This window comes from Coffea arabica, chromosome 10e, assembly GCF_036785885.1.
Source record: "Coffea arabica cultivar ET-39 chromosome 10e, Coffea Arabica ET-39 HiFi, whole genome shotgun sequence".
Lineage (NCBI taxonomy): Eukaryota > Viridiplantae > Streptophyta > Magnoliopsida > Gentianales > Rubiaceae > Coffea > Coffea arabica.
Window position 1 is genome coordinate 558,044 of NC_092328.1, and position 23,651 is coordinate 581,694.

Sequence of the window (23,651 nt, forward strand, 5' to 3'; positions counted from 1 at the left end):
CAACATCAAGAGGTTCCAAGCCAATTAATAAGAGCTTCATGCCTCGTAATCAACCTCAGTTTTGTTGGACCTAAAAATAAAAATTCAGAAGCTGAACTTCCACAAAAGGAGATCCAAGTCTTTAGGTCTCTGTTAGCAGGATCAAGAAAGAATCTATTTCTATCCGTCCACAAAGCCCAGGAAGCACAGGGAAATAAAGTACTATTCCACGGGAAACGGGTAGGATTGGCTTTATCTGATTTACTGTAGCCAAATTTGAGCCAACACAGAAAATTCATGTCAAGAGCTTGGTTGCAAGAATGTTTGGTTGTCGAATAGGCTTCCTCGTCTATTACAGACAAAACTAAAAAGGTGCTGCGGGTAGCAAAATTCTATTCCGTCCTTTCAAAAAATGATCTTCCGTTGCCGGGACTTGAACCCGGGTCTCTCGGGTGAGAGCCGAGTATCCTAACCACCTAGACTACAACGGATCTGCACGTCCGTATTGTTTTTTCCCTTTTGGTGCTGATCGTGTATTGACCTAATTGCTATTACTACAACTATCTTTTTCCTTTTTTGCCCTTTTGTTGATTAGACCTTACAGAAAACTGACGACAGGATCAAACCTAACTTATTACAACAGAATAACTACTCGAAAAAAGTTCTTCAAAATTTCTCGATTAATAACAGCACAATACGATGCAATCCTCGACGAGGTCAACAAAACATGGTGCAGGAGTGGGCGGGCGAGACGATTGGCTAAAAATCAGCTGCGAGGGTAGCGATGACAATGGGGACAAAAATCCGACACTTCAATCCAACGTGGTGGATGTACAAAAGCCGCAAAATATCTGCCTTTCTAGATTGGGAAGGGACTCCCGTGCTGGGAACTGCAAAAAATCATTTAACTCGTCGGATTCTTATCCCCCACCCTTAAAAACCAAAAAAGCAAAAAGATATAACTGTTTCAAGAATTGCTAACGACCGTCAAATTTCCAAAAATATCCAGTACTGGAGGTCTAGTACAAGGTTGTTTGCTCTAGTCACATTTGGATTGTCTTTGTTGTTGTGTCACCCTCACCTGTTGATCTCGATTTCTGTCCTGTGGGCTTTTAGCTAAAAAGGGTCACTGCACATCCCCATACCATTTCTACGTCTGCGCGCATGAATCCCGCAACTTTTTTAAGGTTGTCACTTGGTAGAGCTAAAAAGATCCAATCATCCGAACTTTCTCTTGTGAATTGATGATGCTGGAGCCGTAGTGAAGCTCTAATACTGGTGAGAATTAATCCGCCGGAAATTTTCTTTTATTATGAGATCCTTTATTTCTTATTTTTTTAATTTTTAGGCTTCTTTTTTTTTTTTTCCCTTCCCTGTTTTTGATCTTTGTCTGACGATCTGATATTTTTGGGTAGTTTTTCATGGATGGATGCCTCATGGCAAGTGGTTAGTTGTTACCTTTGATATGGGGGGCAAGTTGTTAGTTGTAACCTTGGTATTTGCACTTGTTTGAGGGGATTTGGACATTTGTATTTGTTGTATGTGGTTTCTAGCAATTTCTGGGGTCTATTTTAGATTGTGACATTTCCAACCGTCTTTAAGATCTCTAGTAGTGCCAGTTTGCATGGCGTGGATATATTCAATCTGATATTTTTAGCATTGTGGTTAACATTACTGCCTTTCTATTTTCCACTCTATTATTGTCCTATTCTCGGGAAATTTCAATTTGACTGTTTTGACTAGAGTGTATGTGTGTATAGATGTGATGCTTCATTCAAAGTTAAAGATCTAGTTGTTCGTTCAAGTTCACAAGTGTATTTCTTGTAATATAGGAGGACACATTTTTTGAGCACCTGTATCAAGTGAGTGAAGAAAGCTTCTTTCCTGTTAAGAGAGATGATCGAGAAGAAGCAGAAAAAGTTCCTTACTGTCGCACCCTTTGAGTGTGCTTGGTGCGATGACTTGAAGTTCAGAGAAGCAGGAAGGGGCTGTGTAGCTTTTGATGCTTTTGCCCACAATGATGTAACCATCGTGTTCAGAGAGCATGTAGGTAGTCAGCAGTGCCATTACAAGAGGGACAATAACCCACACTATACTGTCATCATTGGTAGCCATAAGAATAAGAGATTAAAAATTGAGGTTGATGGCGAAACAGTGGTGGATGTGGCTGGGATTGGTCTTTGCTGTTCTTCTGCATTTCAAAGCTACTGGATCAGTGTTTATGATGGATTAATTAGCATTGGCAAGGGAAGGTATCCTTTTCAGAATATTTGTTTTCAGTGGCTTGACTCGAAACCCAACTGTGCCGTGCAGTATGTTGGACTTAGCAGTTGGGATAAGCATGTTGGGTATAGAAATGTCAACGTCCTCCCTCTCACACAAAACCATCTGACCTTGTGGAGACAAGTAGAATCTGACGAGCGCGATAAGTGTGATAATAGCGAAGAAGAGTTGGAAAATGAAATTGCAGACTATGAGAAGTGGGGTTTAGAAAACTTTCTTGAGAGTTGGGAACTTTCAGATGTGTTTTTCATTGTTGGGAAGGAGGAAAGAGCTGTCCCAGCTCACAGGATAATACTGGCAGCATCGGGAAATTTTGAATTTGAATCTTCTGGCAGTGACGTTGTCCACCTCCCTGATATAGACTATGAAATTCTACATGCACTTCTGCAATATATTTACACGGGCCGTGCTCAGGTCAATCTTGTTCCTTTTAAATCTTTTGACCGTTTGTTATCATTCTGTGTTTCTATTTCTTGGCATACATTTACTTGGATGGTTTTGCACATTATTGCATTGATTTATCATCTTGAGATTGTAGGGCAATGAAAATACATTACAAAATTATCTGGCCCAGATAGTTCAATTGTTCGTTTGGCTTTTGTTTCAATCTGCATCGTCATGTTTTGCCTGATGTTTACTTGTGAAAGAAATTACTCTTCAAGTGTCAAATGTTTGCATCATTTAGCAGATTGATGCTTGTAGTATTGATTCCTTCCTTACAGTGGTTCGACTGCATTTATTGTGTAGTCAATGGCAGTAGAATATAATGGGTGTCTTTTGTTACGTTCTTCGCCTTTTACATATTGCAGCTCTTAATTTTGATATAATTGTTATCTTAGAGTTCAGTATCTGACAATTTTGTTTCATTCGAATTCTATAGATTTCTGAGTCGCATCTCAGTTCCCTGAGCGCGTTGAGCTTACAATTTGAAGTGATGTCTTTGACAAAGCAATGTGAAGAAATTATTGAACGGTTTAAATTCAACAAGAAGTTGTTCGACTCAAGTAAGGATGTGGAACTTTCACATCCTAACACTCGGAAATGCAGTGCAGGCTTCCCGTCTGGCCTACCCATCAATGCAGAGAGGCTTAAGCAATTTCGCATGGGTGGTCAATACTGTGATATCGACATTTGCATTGATGGCCATGGCCTTGTTGCGCGGGCTCATAGGATTATCCTTGGTTTATGGAGCACTCCATTTACAAAGGTATGCCAGTTTTCTGATCCTTTCTAACCAGCACTAGGATTTCAACTCTGTTTTCCCCTTTTTTCCTATGAGGGTAGGGGCGGTTTCCGCCAATGATTCTACCATATGTAATGTGGTTGAACATCCCTAAAGTAAGATACTGAAATTTTTAGATTAGGAACTGTTAGATCCATAAGGTAATCAGCTTGATTTTGGTTTCCAGAAGTCTGTTTGATGCCTGAAAAATTAACCTTGTAAATATCAGAGGCTACAGATGCCATTAACTTCCTTTGTGTTTGGAGCATTGCTTAGTGAGAATTTGTGGTTCTCAATCATGCCTTTTATCATTTGATTTCTGGGCACAGTCTTACTGTAGCAACGAAGTACTCTTATAGGATTGCACTTTCTATAGGATTGCTACTAAACAAGCAAAAACATTCACTCTTTTGCAGATGTTCACCAATGGAATGAGTGAGTCTGTTGCACCAGTGGTTTGCTTGAAAGATGTTTCTTTTGATGCATTTCGGGTCATGCTCGAGTTCATGTATAATGGGGATTTTGCTAAAGGAGACACCTTGGACATTGGTACTCTTTTGCTTCAGCTTCTTCTATTGGCAGATCAGTTTGGGGTTACCCTTCTTCATCAGGAATGCTGCAAAACATTTCTGGAGTGCCTCTCAGAGGTAATTGGATGAATCTTTCATTAATGTATGAAGCCTATCACTTAAATGCTGAATTTTGTGTACTTTCTTTATCATATTCCTAAAGTTCTACCCAGGGGACTAGTTTTTAAGGAATGGAGGAGTTGTTCGGTTTGGACTTGTGAACTCAAGCGAGTCCTTTGATGATGTTGAGTTATAAATATTGATACCTCTCATCTACATATTATATGCAGGGACGGATTTCTATTTGAAGAAGGTCATACAGCCAGTTTTTCTTTAGCCAAGTTTTATGGACAAGGAGGCAGACAGTTATGGCTAAGTATTTTTGTCTAACTTTTGAAATTTGCTGCAGGATTCAGTCTGTCCAGTTCTTCAAGTGATTCCATCAGTTCCTTCATGTAAACTCATTGAAGAAACATGCAAGAGGAAGTTCTCGATGCATTTTGATTATTGTACTACTGCCAGCATTGACTTTGTCATGTTAGATGAAGAAACTTTTGGCAACATCTTACAGGTGGATTCTTGCTTTGCTAATTCTTCGAAAATCTTCGAAAATAGCTAAACAAGAATTAGGATTAACATTTTGCTCATTTCACCAGAACATTATCTCTCGTAAAGATTTGGAATTGGTGGTCCACCTTTAAGTTTTAATGCATTTTGAAAGAGCGAAATAATAACATTGTTTGGATTAATTTGTGCACGCCATATTAAGAATTAAAAAATGGAAGTCAGAGGATTTCTGGGCCCTTGCTTTCCTTTAAGTTTTAATGCATTTTGAAAGAGCGAAATAATAACATTGTTTGGATTAATTTGTGCACGCCATATTAAGAATTAAAAAATGGAAGTCAGAGGATTTCTGGGCCCTTGCTTTAGTTGGTTTTCCCAATTTCACCACCCTGGGCAGAATATATATAAAAAAGGTAAATCTGTGAAATTGAAAAAATGACGGAAAATGTAACAGTTGTTTTAAATGATATTTTTAGAGAGAGAGAGAGGTTTCTGTGCATTTTCTTGGTTGACCTGACCAAATGTCGTTAGTCTTGTTCAGTATACTGAGGTAACAAATACACTATAGTTCGACAATGGGCATTCATGTGGTGAAATGTGCATTTTGCAGCATCCAGATTTGACCATAACCTCTGAAGAAAGGGTTCTGAATGCTGTCTTGCTATGGTGCTTACGAGCACAAGAGTTGTTTGGATGGGAGAAAATTGATGAAATGCTACTAATTTCAGCTCCTGAATCTCTTTCTGGGGAGAGGTTCGAGTCGCTAAATGTCCTATTACCTCATGTGCGCTTCCCTCTGCTTCCATGCTCACTACTTAAGAAGGTGAGTGATGTAGATTTTGTATGCTTATCTGCCTGTTCATTGAAGCAGAAAGAGTTGACATGTCTTGTCCTGTAATCATCTTGCAGCTAGAAAGGAGCAACCTTAGCAGGCACATTCCTGCTTTTGATTACTTGGTGAGCCAAATTTGAGAGAAAGAAACATGATTAAAAGCCAATTGTTATTTTTAACATTCTAATAGCGTTGTTTAATGAACAATTTGACAGGTTAAAGAGGCCATTGCTTTCCTGGAACTTGGACATATGAAAGAACCAAAGTAAGTATAATCTGACGTTGGTGAAGGCTTGTAGCTAGACGAATAAATTCCCTTTTTTCTTCATGTCAAGTTTTTATGTTTGTCTCCAGATTCCCCACCAATGGGAAGAAAAACAGCATTTGACTGCACCTTGATTCTCTGCACTCATATGAACGTGTCTAGCATGATTATTGGTCTATCCTGTGAATTGTTTGATTATTTGCCTTCATCATCATTTCATATGGTTTATACGATTTTGGCTTCAAATCCTGGGGACTTAAAGACTGCTTAAATTTTTTGTATTGGTCTGTTCTTTATTATTATTATCATTATTTATAGTTGCACTGTTTCATGCATGCTCCTTATTTTGTTTTCATTTGTTTTGTTTTGTGTGCGTGTATCTTGTCGTGCCTGCTGCTTTTGTAATCTAGAACATTTATATTATGTCGGAGACATTGTAATGCTTCATATACTTGACCTGTGATGAGCTCCATTTCCTTGTAGAGTCAGGTTTCAACACAGGCAGACAAGCTTTAAGGAACTGCAGTACATATGTGATGGGGATAGCAATGGGGTTCTTTATTTTGCAGGCACATCATATGGCAAACACCAGTGGGTAAATCCTGTTCTTTCTAAGGTAAGCTCTTAACTGCTAATAATCCATTTTTAAAAATTTTTTTTGGTCCTTTATTAATTACTGACATCTAAAAGTGGAATCTTTTAGAAAGTGACTGTCACTGCTAGCAGTCCCACATCAAGATTCACTGACCCGAAAGTTTTGGCATCTAGGACTTATCAGGTATGATTTTAAATGAGGTAAACTTATTTTTTACCTTCAGCCCTACGAGTTTTTTGCTGAATATAAAATGAGATAAGCTTCTTGGACGCCAGGGTACGTCTTTTGCAGGATCAAGGATGGGCGATGGAAGGAATACTTCATGGTGGATGGTTGACATAGGTCCTGGTCACCAGGTTTGACTACTTCACCTGAACTCATCATTTTTCAACTGTAGTTTACAAAAAAAAAAAGTGGTGCTGTTTTGAGCAACTAGATACTTGATGAGTTAGACAAACATTTCTACTCAAGGCTGAGGAACAAAGTATTATTTATGGATTACCCGAACGTGTCAAAAACCCGCCTTCTCTTCGTCACCCACCCCTTCCTGGCTGCAAGTCTTGCACTTTCTTTTCTTCTGATACAGCATTTTGTAGTTGCTGAAACATGGCCTATTGATTGACGTCCTAAACTTTTAGCGGGAGAAATCAAGGGTGGGATAAGGGAAGCGAGAAATTTCTGATGCAAGTTTTATTTATGGCTAATAATGCAGCTGATGTGCAACTATTACACGTTAAGGCAGGATGGATCAAAAGCTTTCATGAGATGTTGGAATTTTCAGGTAGAGCATATCTATGTGCTAATGAGCAACAAATTTAAGTATTTCCATGACTTCCGTATGCACAGCACAGCGCTCATACAATAATTCAGTTGCATGGATGCATGCACAACTTAGGCATTTGATGGTTGATAGAGGGTGAGGTAACTAGAAGAAATGTTGGATGGCATTTCAGGGCTCTTCGGATGGGAGGAACTGGACGAACTTGAGAATCCACGAAAAGGATGAAACGCTTTGCAAGCCTGGTCAGTTTGCATCGTGGCCTATCAATGACCCCAACGCTCTGCTGCCCTTCAGATTCTTCAGAGTTATCATGACTGCTCCAACAACAGATGATACTAACCCGTGGAACTGTTGCATCTGCTTCTTGGAACTCTATGGCTACTTTCATTAACGCGGTTCTGTAACAACTAATAAAACTGGTGGTGTTTTATTATCCATTACTACAATAATGCAAGCACGAATGTACAGTTGAAAATGAAACATGGGTGGTCTGGATGATTGAGGACAGTTTCTACATGCGGCCCCTGAAGAACACTTGATTTTCACCACCGAGTACTGAGTACTGACTTGACTTCTCCCCGTAATTGTTTGAGAGTGAGAAGTTGGAGATGCGGGCAAACATTTTAGGGCAAAAAACCTTAGCGGCCATTAAACTATTGTCAAGATCATGTTTTGGCCATTGAACTATTTTTTGTCAATAATTGACCACTAAACAACTTAATCAGTAAACCTGTGGCCATTTCGTCGGTAATGGCTCTTAATTTCTGAAATTAGCATGACACGTGGCAAAGCACAGGGCAAATTTGTCCAACAATTTACGTCAAATTTCTAATTCCAACATCCATCTCTGGTGAAAATCAAATTAATTTCAATTCTCAAGTAAAGATAGCGGATACTGCTAGTAATTAATGGGGAAGGTGCACGGGAACAACCGCGGATCCATGGTGCTGGACCGCTCGACTCCTGGCGGAGGGCGTTCAGTTTAAGATTTGGTCAGCCTCATTCCGCCGCATTATACTGGACACAGTTTGGTGCGGGACGCGGCAGCATCATAAGCACAACAACACTGGCAAATTAACCATCCAAGAGCCCAAGCCCGAGCCTGACATTGATCTAGTTTTGCCCTTTCAGCAATGAAGAAGTTGATATACAGCAAAGACTTAAAAAATCTTACAATTTTCTTTGCAGGCATATCTGGAAATGATTGCAGAGCGCAGAAAGAGAGTTACAAGTGGTGTCGAAGATACATACGGCTTGGGAAGATTTGACAGAGAAGCCGGGGAAGGGGATGCCGGACCCATCACCAAGTAGTCCAAGGCTGTCTACCTTTTCCCCTTCTCCTTTCTCCTCCCCGACTAGTGTGAAGAACACACACACCTACTAATAGCTCCAGTAAATTTCAACTGATACTGGCTATGTATTTGCATTAAGCACAGGCGTTTTGCCTGGCACGATCTCCAAAAAATGGAACTTCGAATATTGTTCGTTGAGAGTCTTGAGATCTGCTAGATTTCTTAATTCCATTATCCAAGCGTGAAAAGAAATCGTCATCCAAGCAAATGTGCAAAGAAGCTGGAAATACTACTGAATTTGTTGGACAAATTTGCCCTGTGCTTTGCCACGTGTCATGTTAATTTCAGAAATTAAGAGTCATTACCGACGAAATGGCCACAGGTCTACTGATTAAATTGTTTAGTGGTCAATTATTAACAAAAAATAGTTTGATGACCAAAACATGATCTCGACAATAGTTTAATGGCCGCCGAGATTTTTTGCCCAACATTTTAATAGCTCTTTCTTTCTTTTGCCTAGCACTAGCACTAGCACTAGCAGTCGGGTTTTGTTACACTAGAAAAAGTTACTGAACACCGCAAATAAATTATTATTATTTAAAAAAAAAACTAAAACTGATCTGGGAAACGGTTTGCTTGCTTTCAGAATTGATGATAAAGGAAAAATTTGCAAGTAGTAGTACCTTCTTAAGTTCTGAGATAAACCGGAAATCAATAAATTTTTGATGGACGGGACGAGATTTGAGTATTCGCATTTTTGAGATTGACTTGTGCCATTTTTGCCGCCACATTATTGGCAGTGACGGACGGTAAGAGCTATAAAATGCATTATTGATGATTTAACTTTCCTTAATGGCAGCTAATCAATCAGGACCTATAATCAAAATTTTCTCGAAAAAATTTATTTATTGTTTTCTTTTGGGTGGACGGAGGTTGTGTTTTCACGTGGCACAATGACGTGTGTGTGGGGAAGCATATACTTTGCTTCAATCAAAATCGCCAAGGAAAGAACGGCAGAGAAATCGTCTGCTGTACCATTTCCTGGGTGGGTCCCCCTCAGTACTGAGGCCCGGTGCGGTGTCGGACTGTTATAATCATGTGTGACTCGTTTTATAATCACCTGACCACATTTTATTTTAATATTCATTCTTCCATTTGCCTCGCCTCGCTCTCGTCCTTCAGTGGATGGTTTGAGTGAGAGTTGCCGTCGGAGAAGAAGAAAATGCCAACTGCTTGTTGGAATTTGCTGTCGCAAACTGCTTTAGGGGCCTTAATGCCCTCTTCACTCAGTAAAGACGCATCAAAGGTATTTCATTTCCCGGTTTAGACAATTACTAAGGATAAAAATGCAATCTGGTTTTATGCTCGACCTGTTGTCAAGTGCTTTATCGTTCTTCCCACATGTTTTAGTGATGTTACTGGAATTGATTTCGGGGAGTTGGGGAGGGGCGGCGAAGGGAGGTGGAAGGTTTTGGTGGTCTAGGACTTCAGTGTTATGGAGGTTGGCAGGCCTTACCAGCAAAGTGCTGCTGTCAGCGCTACCATCCCGAGAAGAAGATGATGATCGATGATAGGTTGATAGCTCGTCTTGGTCAGCAGGAGCGTGTAGTAGCGGATGATCCTAGTTAGACTTGTTGTGCTTCAGAAACCAGTCTTGACGAGGTTATGCTGCGAAAAGCCAGAAACATTTGGCTGTAGAGGATATCGAAAAAGTTACATGAAATGATAGTAATGAATTTAAGTACGCTTTCAACTGTCTGTATAACTTATCGTTCCTTCTGTTGCTTTTTCACATTTAAGCAGGTGTCAACAAGTAGCACGTGTGGCATCTCAAAATGCCAAACTAGGCTCATTGTTGGATCTTTCCGAGCTGCAGGGTTCCCTTCACCAAAGAGCGGTGTTAAACACCAAAGGGTATGTTTGTTTGTGGTCTTCTTCTTGATTTGCTTCCTCGGGAGTGACTAGAGGAATTCTTCAAACAAATAGGTTGAACGCAGCTAACTTTAGAATTTCTTGTCTTGCCTAGACCGCATTACCAAGTTCATCATTCAACAAATTTGAGATTTAGTCCGTATCAAATGGAAAGAACTGAATACTATCTTTTCCGCAGCTAGAATCATGCTTTTTGCATTTCTTACATTAACTCAAGTGATGTAAAGTACGAGTCTCTTAGTTTTTATTTTATTTTTTTTGGGTGAGGAGGACAGTTTGTTTTTGCAAATATTGGATTATATAACAGTATGATGGGTACAGGAGATAACTGGATTTTGGGTTACGCACAAAATAATCAAGACCTATTGTGAAATTAATTGAGGAAAAGGCCATATACAGTATTTATGACGGTCATGCTTTGGCTTTCAAAATAGACATCCACTAACAATTGTACCTTCTGGTGTATTTTCTCCATAGGTGCAACCTACTTCAGCTATCTCAGATATTTTGACAAATGACAACTCAACCATGTCAACAGCTGATGTAGAAACTGAGAATATTGGCCTCTTTGGCATGGATTCAGCATTGGAGCCATATAAGGATCACTTTAGATACAGAATAATGAGATATGTTGAGCAGAAAAAGCTCATTGAAACTTATGAAGGGAGCCTCGAGGAATTTGCGCAAGGTATTGATGAAATTGAATCTAACAAATAGCTCACTTTGTCATTGTTTTCAACGAGAGTATGTGTGACGTGAATATTAACATCTTTTCATGGTTTGCCAGCAAATTATTCTTTATGTAGTTAAGCATGTTTGTTACACTATCAGTACAAAAATTTTTATTAGGGTCAGATTTCTTCGTTCTACAAACTAAGTTTCTTTCTTGAACTAACTTTATTTTGGCTGATCTCTTAGGCTTCAACATGATTGTTAATGTGGTTTGTGTTTTTTAAACAGGGTATCTAAAATTTGGATTTAATAGAGAGAAAGGTTATATGCTTTACCAAGAATGGGCCCCTGCTGCACAGTAAGTACCTTCAGGTTTATAGAACTACTTGCTTTTGCTTCCTTCCTTGCATATAAAGGTTTGGGGGCAATGCAGGTTGATTCTGATTTTTACCATTTATAATTATTAATCTAAGTGTTCAACTTATCATCGATTATGAAGGGAAGCAGAAGTAATTGGTGATTTCAATGGATGGGATGGTTCGAACCACAGGATGGAAAAGAATCAATTTGGTGTATGGAGTATCAAGATTCCTGATTGCAATGGGAACCCAGCCATTCCACACAAATCGAGAGTCAAGTTCAGATTCAAGCATGGCAACGGAGATTGGATTGATCGAATTCCAGCCTGGATAAAGTATGCTACTGTAGACCCGGGAAAATTTGCTGCACCTTATGATGGTGTTTACTGGGATCCGCCACCATCAGAAAGGTAACACTTATTATCTTGTTATTATGGTGTGAATCTGAAAATTATTATGTTAAACATTACTGATCATTAATCTTTTCCATACCATCATATATAGATGTACATCCATTCTAGATATGTTGTTGCAAGGCATATATTCTAGATATGTTCTAGAGATGTACATCTATTCTAGATATGTTTCCCTCTAGCCTTTTACGTGGTGCCAATTACCATTGCTATGTTTTCAGACAGTAAAAGTATGCAACTTGGAAAGGTTTTAATGCCTTCAGAAAAGAATCAAGATATTTGCTTTTCTGCTGACATGAAACTTGTTCAGTGCTTAGTTGTTAAAATTATGCAGGTATCAATTTAAATACCCTCGTCCTCCAAATCCCAAATCTTCACGAATATACGAAGCACATGTTGGAATGAGCAGCTCGGAGCCGCGTATAAATTCATATCGAGAATTTGCAGATGATGTTTTGCCTCGAATTCAGGCAAATGGCTATAATACAGTACAGCTAATGGCCATAATGGAGCATTCATACTATGCATCATTTGGCTATCATGTTACCAATTTTTTTGCTGCTAGTAGTAGATCTGGAACACCGGAGGACCTAAAGTATCTGATAGATAAAGCACACAGCTTAGGTTTGCGGGTATTAATGGATGCTGTTCATAGTCATGCAAGTAACAATATCACTGACGGTCTTAATGGGTTTGATGTTGGGCAAAGCTCACAAGATTCATACTTCCATACTGGAGAGCGTGGGTATCATAAGTTGTGGGATAGCAGACTATTTAACTATGCCAACTGGGAAGTTCTTCGTTTCCTTCTGTCAAATCTTAGGTGGTGGATAGAGGAGTTCAATTTTGATGGATTTCGATTTGATGGAGTAACATCAATGTTATATCACCATCACGGGATTAACACGACATTCACAGGGAACTATAATGGGTACTTCAGTGAGGCCACAGATGTTGATGCTGTCGTATATATGATGTTGGCAAACCATTTGATTCACAAAATTCTGCCTGATGCTACTGTAGTAGCTGAAGATGTTTCTGGAATGCCGGGACTTTGTCGGCCTGTCTCTGACGGAGGAATTGGTTTTGACTACCGCTTAGCAATGGCAATCCCTGACAAATGGATTGATTACTTAAAGAACAAAAAAGACGAAGATTGGTCAATGAAGGAAATAACTTGGAGTTTAACTAACAGGAGATACACTGAAAAGTGCATAGCATATGCAGAGAGCCATGACCAGGTTGAAAAGTTTTGTGCTTTTTGCCCTCAAACATCAGTTATTCCATTCTCCAGGAGAACCAAGCCTTTTTTCCAGTCCTGATTTTTGTTTTTAGTTCCTCCATTCTGATTTTAACTTGGTAGCATACGAGTTGTGTCTTATGCTTCTTTTCTGTTGTTATTTTGAGTAGGCAATTGTTGGTGACAAGACAGTTGCCTTTTTCCTTATGGACAAGGAAATGTATTCCAACATGTCCTGTTTGACTGAAGCTCCTCCAGAAGTTGAGCGAGGAATTGCCCTTCACAAGGTTTGTTTGGACTCTTTGATGGCACAGTGTGTCGATTCTTTTATCTGAAAGGAAAAGGAAAACAAAGAAAAAGAAAAACCTAACACTTCTGCACTAGACTCTCTTTTATTTTAGCCACTTGTTTTTCTTTCTGTGAATTGTGATATATTTCATCTCTCTCTTTTTCCTTTCTCTTTTCTTTTTTCTTTCCCTTTTTTCTTTTTTTTTTCTTTTTTGGTTGGGGGGGGGGGGGGTGGGGGTGTGTTGGGGTCATGCGATGAGGTTTTGGGGTAAGGGGAGATGGGAATCAGAAAGTGTCAGTCTTGGTCAATATCTTTAGTCTCATCCAATTCTATGCGACTCTGATTGTTGAAAAAGTTGCACGCAGATGATTCATTTTATAACTATGGCACTAGGAGGAGAAGGCTACCTTAATTTCATGGGAAACGAGGTAAGCAACCTGACCCTCTAGTTTGCAAGCATCATTACTACAGTAAAAATCAGATTGAGGTATTTGAAAATTGTACTCTGTATGAACTACATTGAACATGAATTATGTCAAGAAAGCATGAAAAGAATTTTGGTAATTAAAAGAAGGTAGCTGAATTTCTAACAAGTGATATAAATTATGGTAGACGTATATAAAATGCTCTTACGGCTGACGAGGAAACAAAACCATAATGTAGAATTTGGTTCAAGGACAAGACTGCTAGATATCTGCTCTTACCTCCCTTGTTTTAATTTTTTGGTAATCTGGACAATGGAGAATTTCCATACAAAGCTGCATGGAGGGGAATAATGGATCTCTCATGTGCTTCTGTTGCAGTAGTATAAGACTACTATTAAGTGATGTTCTACCACCTGTTGTAGTTTGGCCATCCCGAATGGATTGACTTTCCAAGAGAAGGCAATGGTTGGAGTTATGAGAAATGCAGACGCCAGTGGGACCTTGTGGATACAGATCACTTGAGATACAAGGTCCAGAGATCCTGTTCTTTGTCAGTATTAATCTGCTATCATCCTATTGTTTAGGCACATTCTTGTGTTAATCTCTGGCAATATACATGCAACTTCTGTTCCTATCTGCTAGTAATATGTAATTCCATACTGCTTTTGTATATAATTTCATGATTCCATTGTCAAGAAATTCACCACAAATATGTTGTAACTACATCTTTCATAACCATAATGTTCTTCAATGTCATTCTTCTGTGTGGTAAGAAGCGTCTTTCATCAACTTTATCTCATCTCCTGTTTACGTTAACAATTCTATAAATTGGATCTTAAAGTAACTGACTTCTAAATTTAACTTGTCCTATCTGTTCTTTGTATGCAGTTCATGAATGCTTTTGACAAAGCTATGAATTTGCTTGATGAGGAGTTCTCTTTCCTTGCTTCATCCAAACAAATAGTGAGCAGCATAAATGAAGAAGACAAGGTATAGGAGAGAGGTGTTTAAATGAGATGAGGAATGCTGTTGCAGTTATATCGTTATCATCATCGTGAATGAAGATGGGGGAGGGTTGGGTTGGGTGGTAAGCGGGGAGGGATTGTAAGTAGGAGGTCCTGGATTCAAGACCTCCTACTTACAAAAAAAAAAGGGAGGGGGAGGTAAGGGTTGGGTTGGGTGGGTAAGGTGGGAGGGATTTAAAAAAAAAAAAAAGGAATGAAGTTGAAAAACCATAGGTAGGTACTATACGATGTTAAAATGCGATCATGTGTTGTCCATGGACACAAATGCCGTTTTGCCACCAAGCTCTTTATAGTTGTCAGATTGCTGTAATTTTTGTTTGTTTGTTTGTTTGTTTTATTTTTTATTTTTAAGTTTTTTTGCATTGACCTACAGGTGGGGTAGATTTTTATTTCTCTTTCATTGGATCAACTGTTCATTTAGATGATTTTCTGGTCCAGGTCATTGTATTCGAACGTGGAGATCTGGTATTTGTCTTTAACTTCCATCCAGAGAATATGTACGATGGGTAGGGATGCCTTTCACTATCCTATTCATTGCTTCTCTTGTGGTGTGGCCATAGAATTAATGAAATCTAAGTGAGTTGAACCAAAGCTAATTTTTATACATATTTTGAAACTGCTCAAGTTCGTGCTGTGGTTATCCAGGTACAAAGTCGGGTGTGACTTGCCTGGAAAATACAGAGTTGCTCTGGATAGCGATGCTTGGGAATTTGGTGGGCACGGAAGGGTAAGAAATTCTGTGGAACTATTTGTTCTGTTTACAAAAACATGTCTTTTAACCAATCAGGGGTCAGTAGACCTCTAAAATCCCAAAAGAGTGTAAATTGCTGTTCAGTTTCATTAACATGATCTCAACCATTAGCAAATTTGCTCCACCTGATAAGGACTTGTGCTTGTTTCCCTTGTCATATGAACTCTTCTGATAGGTGGGGCATGATGTGGACCACTTTACAACCCCTGAAGGCGTACCTGGAGTCCCTGAAACAAATTTCAATAATCGCCCAAACTCCTTCAAAGTACTCTCCCCACCTCGGACAGCCTTGGTAAGACTCTACAACATTATTCTTGGTAACAGTATTTACTCCTAAAACACATTTTTCTCCACTTGTTCTCCAAATAAAGCACATTTTTCTCCACTTTTTCTCCAAATTTTCTAAATTAGTGATAACAGTAGGAATAAGCACAGAGCACATTTATTTTTTCATTCACTGCTTCTTCTTCAGCAGGATGTTTGTTTTGAATTGTCTTTGCTTCTATGAATTTATCTGCTTTGGCATGTAAGGGAAAATATGTCCTAATTGTGATACTCAGACCCCCTCACTGTTTAATCCAATGATTCCAATATCTATGTATAGTTAACCTGATCTACGGGACTTGGTGAAGTGCACTCCAGTTGTGATGCTATGTTGTCCTTGTTAATATATGATCAAAACTTCATAAAGAGTTGATTTTGAGGGTGATGTTGTAGTGGTAACTTGGGCTGCTTGTGTTATACTCGAGATTGACCCAAACCTACCCTGATTGCTTTGTATACTCTTTAGGTTTATTATATGGTTGAAGAAACATTAGAAGAGAACAATCACAATAAGTCAACCACCTTCAGTGAGGCCGGTACAGCAACTCTGGTGGAGGATGAGGAGAATATCGAAAAACTCGCTTCTGCTGACAAGTCAGGCAGTTTCAGTGAGAGCAGCACGACTGGTAGGTTGGAGAATGAAGAGCGAGAATTTGCCTCTTCTGAAAACAGAGGAGCTGTTTCCAGTGAGGCGGAACGTCCGAACTAAAAGCAATCAAAGATGAGCTTGCTGATGATTGATGGCCTGGTTCGTAACCAGATTACATCTGTCAATCAGACTCAGCATATGTAGAATTGTACATATATCTAGACATGGTGACGAACATAATAAACTTCGGATCCCAACAACGTTAATTGTAGTAAATTGGCTTGCAGTTTGTTAAATTCTGACTAAAATTTGGCTTTTATATTTGTAGTAAATTGAAGAATGCTTTGTCTGGGATGGTACTGTTCTTCAATTGTTACCGGGCAGGCAATATCTAGATCTTTTTAATCCAAGCTTCTCCATAACAAGTTTCTGGTAAGAGGCTCCTTGTGTTGAGCGTGTCATTTTTTATACCTAGACTACTGTTGTAGCCAAACTTCTTCAACCAAGCTCTTGAATACTGAGCGATCTTGGCAACTGTGGTCTTCTAATCTATTTCTTGGTGAAGAACATTATAGAAAATTTGGCTCTATGTTAATTAATAGTTTAATCAAGCAGAAAAAGGGGATTAGCCTTGAATGAGTATGAAACAGTGGTCAGAAAAATGGATGCTCTCTACCATTAGTACGATAATCAGTACATGGAATGGTGAACTCAATCGCCAACTGTAGAGAACCAGAAAACATTTGTTGTCCAATAAATCTGAGCAAGATTTACAACACACTAAGGTGGTAGCTGAAAGCTGCAATTACGGTTAGGCCAGCCAGCCAGACCATTCATGCGTAATTGTGATTCGCAGAATGTAGCAAGTGAAGGCTCAAAATTCCATTTAGGCACCAACATCAGATAATTATATTTGAGCTATGAGTTACATGGCCTCTAATTTCGAAAGTCAGCAAAGCATCATAACATTCATATATTAGTTACTAATAGTACTATATATATTAATCTTCCAATTTTCAATCCTCAAATTTTCACTTTAGAAACTAAATCTACCATTGGAAAGCTAGCAAACAAATCCAGAAACCAAAAAAAAAAAAAAAATATATCTCCAATTTCTCCACAATCTGAATTTAAACCTCAAATTTTCCTACCCCGTCTGACTCCAATTTTCTGCTGTCCCGCCCCAACAGATCTTTCAACATTTGCAAAAGCCAAAGGTGGCTTCTTGTTCTCCTTACTGGTAGTGCTCCTCAGCAAATACCTGGAGCTTGAAGCCTGACTCCTGTCCACGGTTGGAGTAGAAGGAACCGTTTTCCTCAAGCTTTCAAACCTCTTGGCCTCCCCTCTTCTTTTAGCGGACTCAACCCTGACACCAAGATCATAACCATGCCCGGCCTTCTTCCCATCCCCTGTTTCCCGCACCTTCTTCCTCTTCAACCTCTCGTTCCTTCTCGCCGAGTACTCCTCATAGAACCTTCCCCTTTCAAACAAAGTACTCCTATTAACACTCATGCTAGTACCAACCAAACCAGCATCAGCCCAGTCTGCGCTGGAAAACTCCTGATGCACCATTTCTGCCAAAGCCCTCAATTCACAAGAAATGGTACGGTACTCTGGGCGAACACCCAATTCCAGTTCTTCAATCTCACAAGCACCTTTAGGCAACTGGGATTTCGTTAAAGAACCTAATTTTGCAAAGAAATTTCACAAAGATCGAGAACAATAAGAAATGCATAATATAAAAATTCCCATCTTAAAAATGAAAAAGAATCGAGAGTTTCCAGTTCCAAGAAAGAAGCATAGAAGCACCTGGTGGGGTTTGGATGGTGTTTGTATTGGACTGAAGAGGACGGCGAGGTCGAAGGCGAAGGTGGATTGGGGATCTGGCCAGTGGAGGCTTGCGAGATGATGGCATCATCTTGTTGGAGGTGAAAAATGATGATCTAACGCTTCTGTTAAGTACTACTTAGAATAGTATGAACCTCGAGGGATCAGCAAAGTAGGAGGGATGACGAGGGATTAATCTAATTTGATTGGAATAAAAGCAGAGGGTTCAGGATGGATGGTTGATGGGGGATGAGACGGTGGTGCTAATCTGTCTGAAATGATTTAAGGAGATTGTTTTAGGAGGGGAGGGAGACGTGATTAGTTTTCGAATTCTAGTGAAAGAGACGGGGAGCGCTTCCAACGGTCATATTCAACTTAAATTAAGGGATTTGGACGGATAAACAAGTTTACGTTTTTGGTCCTCTTCTCGTTGCAACCCTTCACCTTTCAATCTCGTCACAAATTCAAACGATTTTATATCCTCGTACACTTTTTAGGAAATTTGTTCATGTTACACTAAGTGTAAGGACATGCTCGTCTCGACCAACTCAATTTAACATTATACATATAAAGAGCCAGTACTTTAAATAGGTAATGCATATTTGCCTATAAACTATACTCCTTAAAGTTTATTAATTGTTAATTAATTTGTAATATTTTGTCATTCATTTGACATGTGGTACAAAGGTCAAATTTGGTAAAAAATTCTAATTTCACTCCTTAAAACAATATTTTAATCGTTTGGACTGAATTTGTAAAGGATTAGTAACCTCAGGGGAGGTCAGTGTAATTTTTTAAATCACAGGGGAGGTCAGTGCAAATGTCAGAAACCTCAGGGGAGGTTTCTGCAATTATCCCTTATACTTGTTGGGCCGAATTTAAAAAGGATAACGTATCAAATATGATTTTTTTTTTTTTTTTTTAATCAGCTATACTTATAAGCAAATCAATTGAAAGCACTTTATAGAGGTCGTATTAAATTTTGTAGAGAGAACCTTGAGAGGAAAGGAGAGGAGAGTCACCTCACTCCAAGGTTAAGACATATATAATTAGCAAATGAACTGACTGGATGACATTTTAATTAGTAATGAGATTCACTCCTAACACAAGAATCAAGTCCTTACCAGCTAAATCAAAACATGTTGATGGATTCAATCTGGTGGAGGGCTACGGTGCAATATATTAAATCAGTTGAAATGTTAGGGATTCCACTTATTCCCATAAATCAACAAATATAAGCTCCCATCTTTACGATGATACTCAGAACATAAAACTATTCCAAGTTACAGTTATAAAAGTCATCCATGCTTGCTGCTCAACCAAATTGCACTAGATATAAAATTCCGTTTGAGGCACGTCTTTTTTGTAGATTTGTGTAAAGAAGAAGAAGCAGATGGTATGGTGCTGATGTTCTCAAATCTTGACCCTGAATTTGGTGCTGCTTTGAGGCCTCGAGTTTCTCAACTTGAACTGGAATTAACACACCACTTACCAAACGGTAGCAGCTGGTCGTCGTACAAGTTAACAAACAATATAAATCTCCTCAATTTAGAAGGTTCTCCTTCTCCACCCGTATACTATTTCGGCGGGAGTCCTGCATCATCCGTCAGATGATCACGCATGACTCTTCTTCGTTTTGGGATTGATTACGCATGATTCAGTTGGCATACCGTCGAACGGGACCGGCTTCTTACGTAGATATATTCCAATTCTTGGTAGCCCACCAAAATCATCCAATTACGCAAGTAAAGCTCAGTAGTAGCATTGTTCAATTTACGTCTTTCAACTTCTTCAGAGTTTATGGTTTAAATGAAACAAAGGGGCATTCGGTGTCCTCATGGGCTGGGCATAATCATACAAATATGGAATCTTGTGACCCCGAGTCCACTAGCACTTGGCCACACTCATGGCCATGGGCATTCACATGCCAAAATCCCGTGCACCTAACCAGGAGAACAGAACAATAGCGATTATAGGTGCCGGAGTTAGCGGCTTGCTTGCCTGCAAATACGCACTGCAAAAGGGCTTCTCTCCGACAGTCTTTGAAGCTCGGAGTTCCATCGGGGGAGTATGGTCCAGGACTTGCGACTCTACTAAGCTGCAGACTCCCAAAAACCACTACCGCTTTTCAGATTTTGCATGGTCAGATTCAGTAAAAGAGGCCTTCCCTGATCACAACCAAGTTAGGGAGTACATCTACTCGTACGCTCTTCACTTCAACATCCTTCCCCATATCAAGTTCAACTGTAAAGTCGTCAGCATTGATTATTTATGTACATCATCTGAAGAGCACATGTCTTCATGGGAACTCTGGGCTGGCATTGGTGAGGCCTTCTCACCTAAAGGAAAATGGCATGTCAGCGTACAGGATTTGCAAACCTCAACAGATACCAATCAGGTACTCAATCTATCCTTTTCTTTTCTTTTTCTTTTTTTTTTTGAAAAGATTAGGCACTCAATCTTTATTTAGGTATTTTCTTATGAATCATGGAGCTTCAATTTGTACTCTCGAAATCTCCTTTATCCAAAGAGACTACATGATGCATGTATATGGTTTTATTCTGTGTATATCTGTATTATTATAGGTAGCAGGGTCATCTTGTAATTATTTTTGGTTTTCCACCCCTGCTACGTGTTTTTGAAGTTCTTCCTTTTGATTCATATGGGAAAGAGCAGATATCTTGGCTAAAGTAACAGTTGTAGCATGAAATGTGTGGTAACTGAAAAATAAAATAGAAGTTACACTGACATAAAACGACTATATTCTAAATTAAAGTGAAGCAGAAAAAGGGTATCTTCATCTTGATTTGTTGCCAGGTATACCAATTTGATTTTGTAATCTTGTGCCTTGGGAAGTTCAGTGGCCTAGCCAACATCCCACAATTTGCAATGAACAAAGGGCCAGAGGTATTTGACGGTGAAGTCATGCACTCTATGGACTATGCTGCAATGGACAATGCAGCGGAATTCATCAAGAACAAGCGCGTCACAATAGTTGGATTCCAGAAATCTGCAATCGATATTGGAGCCGAAATTGCAAAAGTGAATGGTAGGTCTAAGCATTCTTTTCAATTTTCTGTTCATTTTTCTTTTCTCCCCTATCTGCTGCAAAATACGCTGGTGAGAAGACTGGTTTATTATGGTACCTCCTAAGATGTTTGAAAATTTGGTGGAAGGCTTTCTACCACACAAATTAGACAACTCAGGACCGACAATAATTCATCTTTGCAGGGGCAAAGCATCCGTGCACATTGCTATTCAGGACTGCACACTGGTCAGTCCCTGAAAATTTGGTTGAATTCATTTTCCGGAACCTGAATAGAGTCTCAGAGCTTACCGTCCATAAGCCTGATGAAGCTTTCTTCCTGTGGCTCTTAGCTGCTCTGCTCTCACCCCTGGTAACACCTTCTTCTTTGCCTTGACTAATTACATTTTAGTAATGAGAAAGCCCTCCTCCAGTTTTGTCCAATCGTGGCTTCTCGATCCATTTGTCTTTCTAGTTTCACAATGACAACACCTAAAAGACAAAGTAAGAAGCCAAGAAAATCTCAATACGATTAGAGTAAAATCGAAGTTATGACTTCAGTAAGACTAATAAGCCACTAACCAACCTTTGAGAGTGTGATTTCAGCTATGGATATATTCAAAGGTCATCGAGAATTATCTCAAGTGGCTATACCCCCTGGCAAAATATGATATCATTCCGGAACACGGCTTCCTCGGGCAGATTCGTTCCTGTATGTTGACAGTCTTGCCAGCTGACTTCTATGAAATAGTTAGAGAAGGTTGCCTAATCCTGAAAAAGGCACAAACTTTCAGCTTCTGCCAAACTGGAGTAGTTGTAGGTGATGAAGATGTGCCCCTGGAAACGGATATAGTCATCTTTGCAACGGGATATAAAAGCGACCAGAAATTTGCCAGTGTTTTTAAGTCAATCGACTTTCAGAAATACTTGCTTGGATCATCAGCTCCTTTCTACAGGTATTCAAACCAACCTTGCTAAGTTTCCTTGAGCAATGCTACACAAGCAAACCGAAATCAATGCAAAATTTCGCATTTTCCCCTCTTTGTGACTACATAACAGGGAATGCATCCATCCAAAGATACCACAGTTGGCAATAGTAGGATACTCGGAGAGTCATGCGACAATATACACCACTGAGATAAGGGCCAAATGGCTAGCACATTTTCTTGAAGGAAATTTTCGGCTTCCAACAATAAGAGAGATGGAACACAACGTGATGAGATGGGAAAAATGCATGCGCCGGTATACCGATCCAAACTTTAAAAGAGGTTGCGTTAGTGTAATGCTACAGATATACTGCAATGATGAAATATGCAGGGACATGAATTGCAATCCTAGACGAAAGAAATCCATTCTGTCTGAGCTTTTTGCACCTCATGGTCCATCCGACTACGCTGATCTAAGTAGCTTGGGCAGAGAAGAATGACTGGAAAGGAATTTGAAACCCTTCATAGAATTGCTCTACTTCTTTCAATAAATTGCTTTCTCAAAAGCGCGCTAGTTTCCAAATACGAGCCCAGAAGGCATCTAATACTTGTTTGATGAACGTTAATTCAACTAGGACTTTAATCAAATCTATCCACCGAAGTTACAGGCTCTCTCTTGCCTATCCAATCTCTCGAATTCAAACAACTCTCAAATGCTTACATGACATGTACTTCTGATGTTCTTTATAGTATACGCTTCTCATATTACATTTCTTCTGCATACTCCTAGAAGTAACTGATCTAATTCCAAAGACCACTTAAATTTAACCTACTAGTCATTTAAAGTAATAAATTTAGAGCTCCTTGTTATATAAAAGTAAAATTAGCATTAACAATAAATACAAGCACTCCCTGTTATGAAACAACTTAAAAAAGAGGTGGATGTCCATTGAGTTTTCCTGAAATATGAAACGACTGACTATTCAGTTCCCCTATGGATCTTGTAACTTTTCTTGTAATTAGAGGTTGACCATTTAGTTCCCTTATGTTTTGTTCCCTATAAATAGAGGTCATCCAACCTCTCTTGTAACCTTTGAGAGCACTTGAGAGAATAATACTCTTTGATAGTCCTGTTTTCCTTTTTGTCTATCTCAAATTATAGTCCACTTTCCAATTGAAAAATGTAGTTGTATTTTAATTTTTCTAAAATACTCTTATTCAATGTAAATTGTTGTTATTATAAACCTACCCCATTTAATGAGAGTTTATTTTTTTTTTACCATCAATTCAAGTTCCCATAAAGTTGTACTATAATTAATGTGAGGGTATTTTAGGAAAATAGTTACCTAAATTGATTGTTCTGACAAAGTTAATTACTTTTTCTTAAACTATGTGAAAAAAATTAGGACTATCAAAGTGGGACGGAGGGAGTAGAATATTTTTGTTTGGATAGAGTATTATTTCAAATAATT

At 39.0% G+C, this 23,651-nt stretch overlaps 4 protein-coding genes and 1 non-coding gene across 8 annotated transcripts; 3 read left to right on the top strand and 2 right to left on the bottom strand.

The window, feature by feature from the left end:
* Positions 1-397: 397 nt before the first annotated feature.
* TRNAE-CUC (transfer RNA glutamic acid (anticodon CUC)) lies at positions 398-470 on the bottom strand. Its single transcript has one exon. It is a non-coding gene; the product is annotated as a tRNA-Glu (tRNA).
* A 375-nt stretch (positions 471-845) lies between these two features.
* On the top strand, positions 846-7,570 carry LOC113712806 (BTB/POZ domain-containing protein At2g30600). Of its 2 annotated transcripts, none has more exons than XM_072066936.1 (13): positions 846-1,257; positions 1,812-2,676; positions 3,143-3,469; positions 3,901-4,131; positions 4,463-4,624; positions 5,228-5,440; positions 5,527-5,574; positions 5,665-5,714; positions 6,198-6,330; positions 6,418-6,492; positions 6,585-6,665; positions 7,022-7,090; positions 7,263-7,570. In XM_072066936.1, the coding sequence occupies exons 2-13, from the start codon at positions 1,876-1,878 to the stop codon at positions 7,479-7,481; spliced, it is 2,409 nt and encodes an 802-aa protein (XP_071923037.1). In that variant the 5' UTR covers positions 846-1,257; positions 1,812-1,875; the 3' UTR covers positions 7,482-7,570. The 2 variants fall into 2 exon arrangements, with proteins under 2 accessions (XP_071923037.1, XP_071923038.1); XM_072066937.1 differs by having other exon boundaries at positions 1,117-1,257; positions 7,205-7,309.
* Positions 7,571-9,509: 1,939 nt separating this feature from the next.
* Positions 9,510-16,837, top strand: LOC140003896 (1,4-alpha-glucan-branching enzyme 1, chloroplastic/amyloplastic-like). 3 transcript variants are annotated; one of them, XM_072066934.1, is made up of 15 exons: positions 9,512-9,688; positions 10,186-10,296; positions 10,792-11,002; positions 11,275-11,344; positions 11,486-11,755; positions 12,093-12,999; positions 13,169-13,285; positions 13,653-13,715; positions 14,135-14,242; positions 14,601-14,702; positions 15,176-15,243; positions 15,383-15,464; positions 15,664-15,780; positions 16,279-16,560; positions 16,730-16,837. In XM_072066934.1, exons 1-14 carry the CDS (start codon positions 9,605-9,607, stop codon positions 16,519-16,521), a joined length of 2,553 nt encoding a protein of 850 aa, XP_071923035.1. In that variant the 5' UTR covers positions 9,512-9,604; the 3' UTR covers positions 16,522-16,560; positions 16,730-16,837. The 3 variants fall into 3 exon arrangements, with proteins under 3 accessions (XP_071923034.1, XP_071923036.1, XP_071923035.1); XM_072066933.1 differs by having other exon boundaries at positions 9,510-9,688; positions 16,279-16,837; XM_072066935.1 differs by lacking the exon at positions 13,653-13,715 and having other exon boundaries at positions 9,510-9,688; positions 16,279-16,755.
* Positions 16,838-17,377: 540 nt separating this feature from the next.
* On the bottom strand, positions 17,378-18,460 carry LOC140015069 (uncharacterized). The gene is made up of 2 exons (XM_072066940.1): positions 18,211-18,460; positions 17,378-18,086 (listed from the first exon to the last, which is right to left on the bottom strand). The coding sequence occupies exons 1-2, from the start codon at positions 18,317-18,319 to the stop codon at positions 17,539-17,541; spliced, it is 657 nt and encodes a 218-aa protein (XP_071923041.1). The 5' UTR covers positions 18,320-18,460; the 3' UTR covers positions 17,378-17,538.
* A 1,467-nt stretch (positions 18,461-19,927) lies between these two features.
* Positions 19,928-22,764, top strand: LOC140015401 (probable flavin-containing monooxygenase 1). Its single transcript, XM_072067940.1, has 5 exons — positions 19,928-20,626; positions 21,046-21,277; positions 21,460-21,626; positions 21,860-22,209; positions 22,313-22,764. Exons 1-5 carry the CDS (start codon positions 20,135-20,137, stop codon positions 22,677-22,679), a joined length of 1,608 nt encoding a protein of 535 aa, XP_071924041.1. The 5' UTR covers positions 19,928-20,134; the 3' UTR covers positions 22,680-22,764.
* The last annotated feature ends 887 nt before the right edge of the window (positions 22,765-23,651 follow it).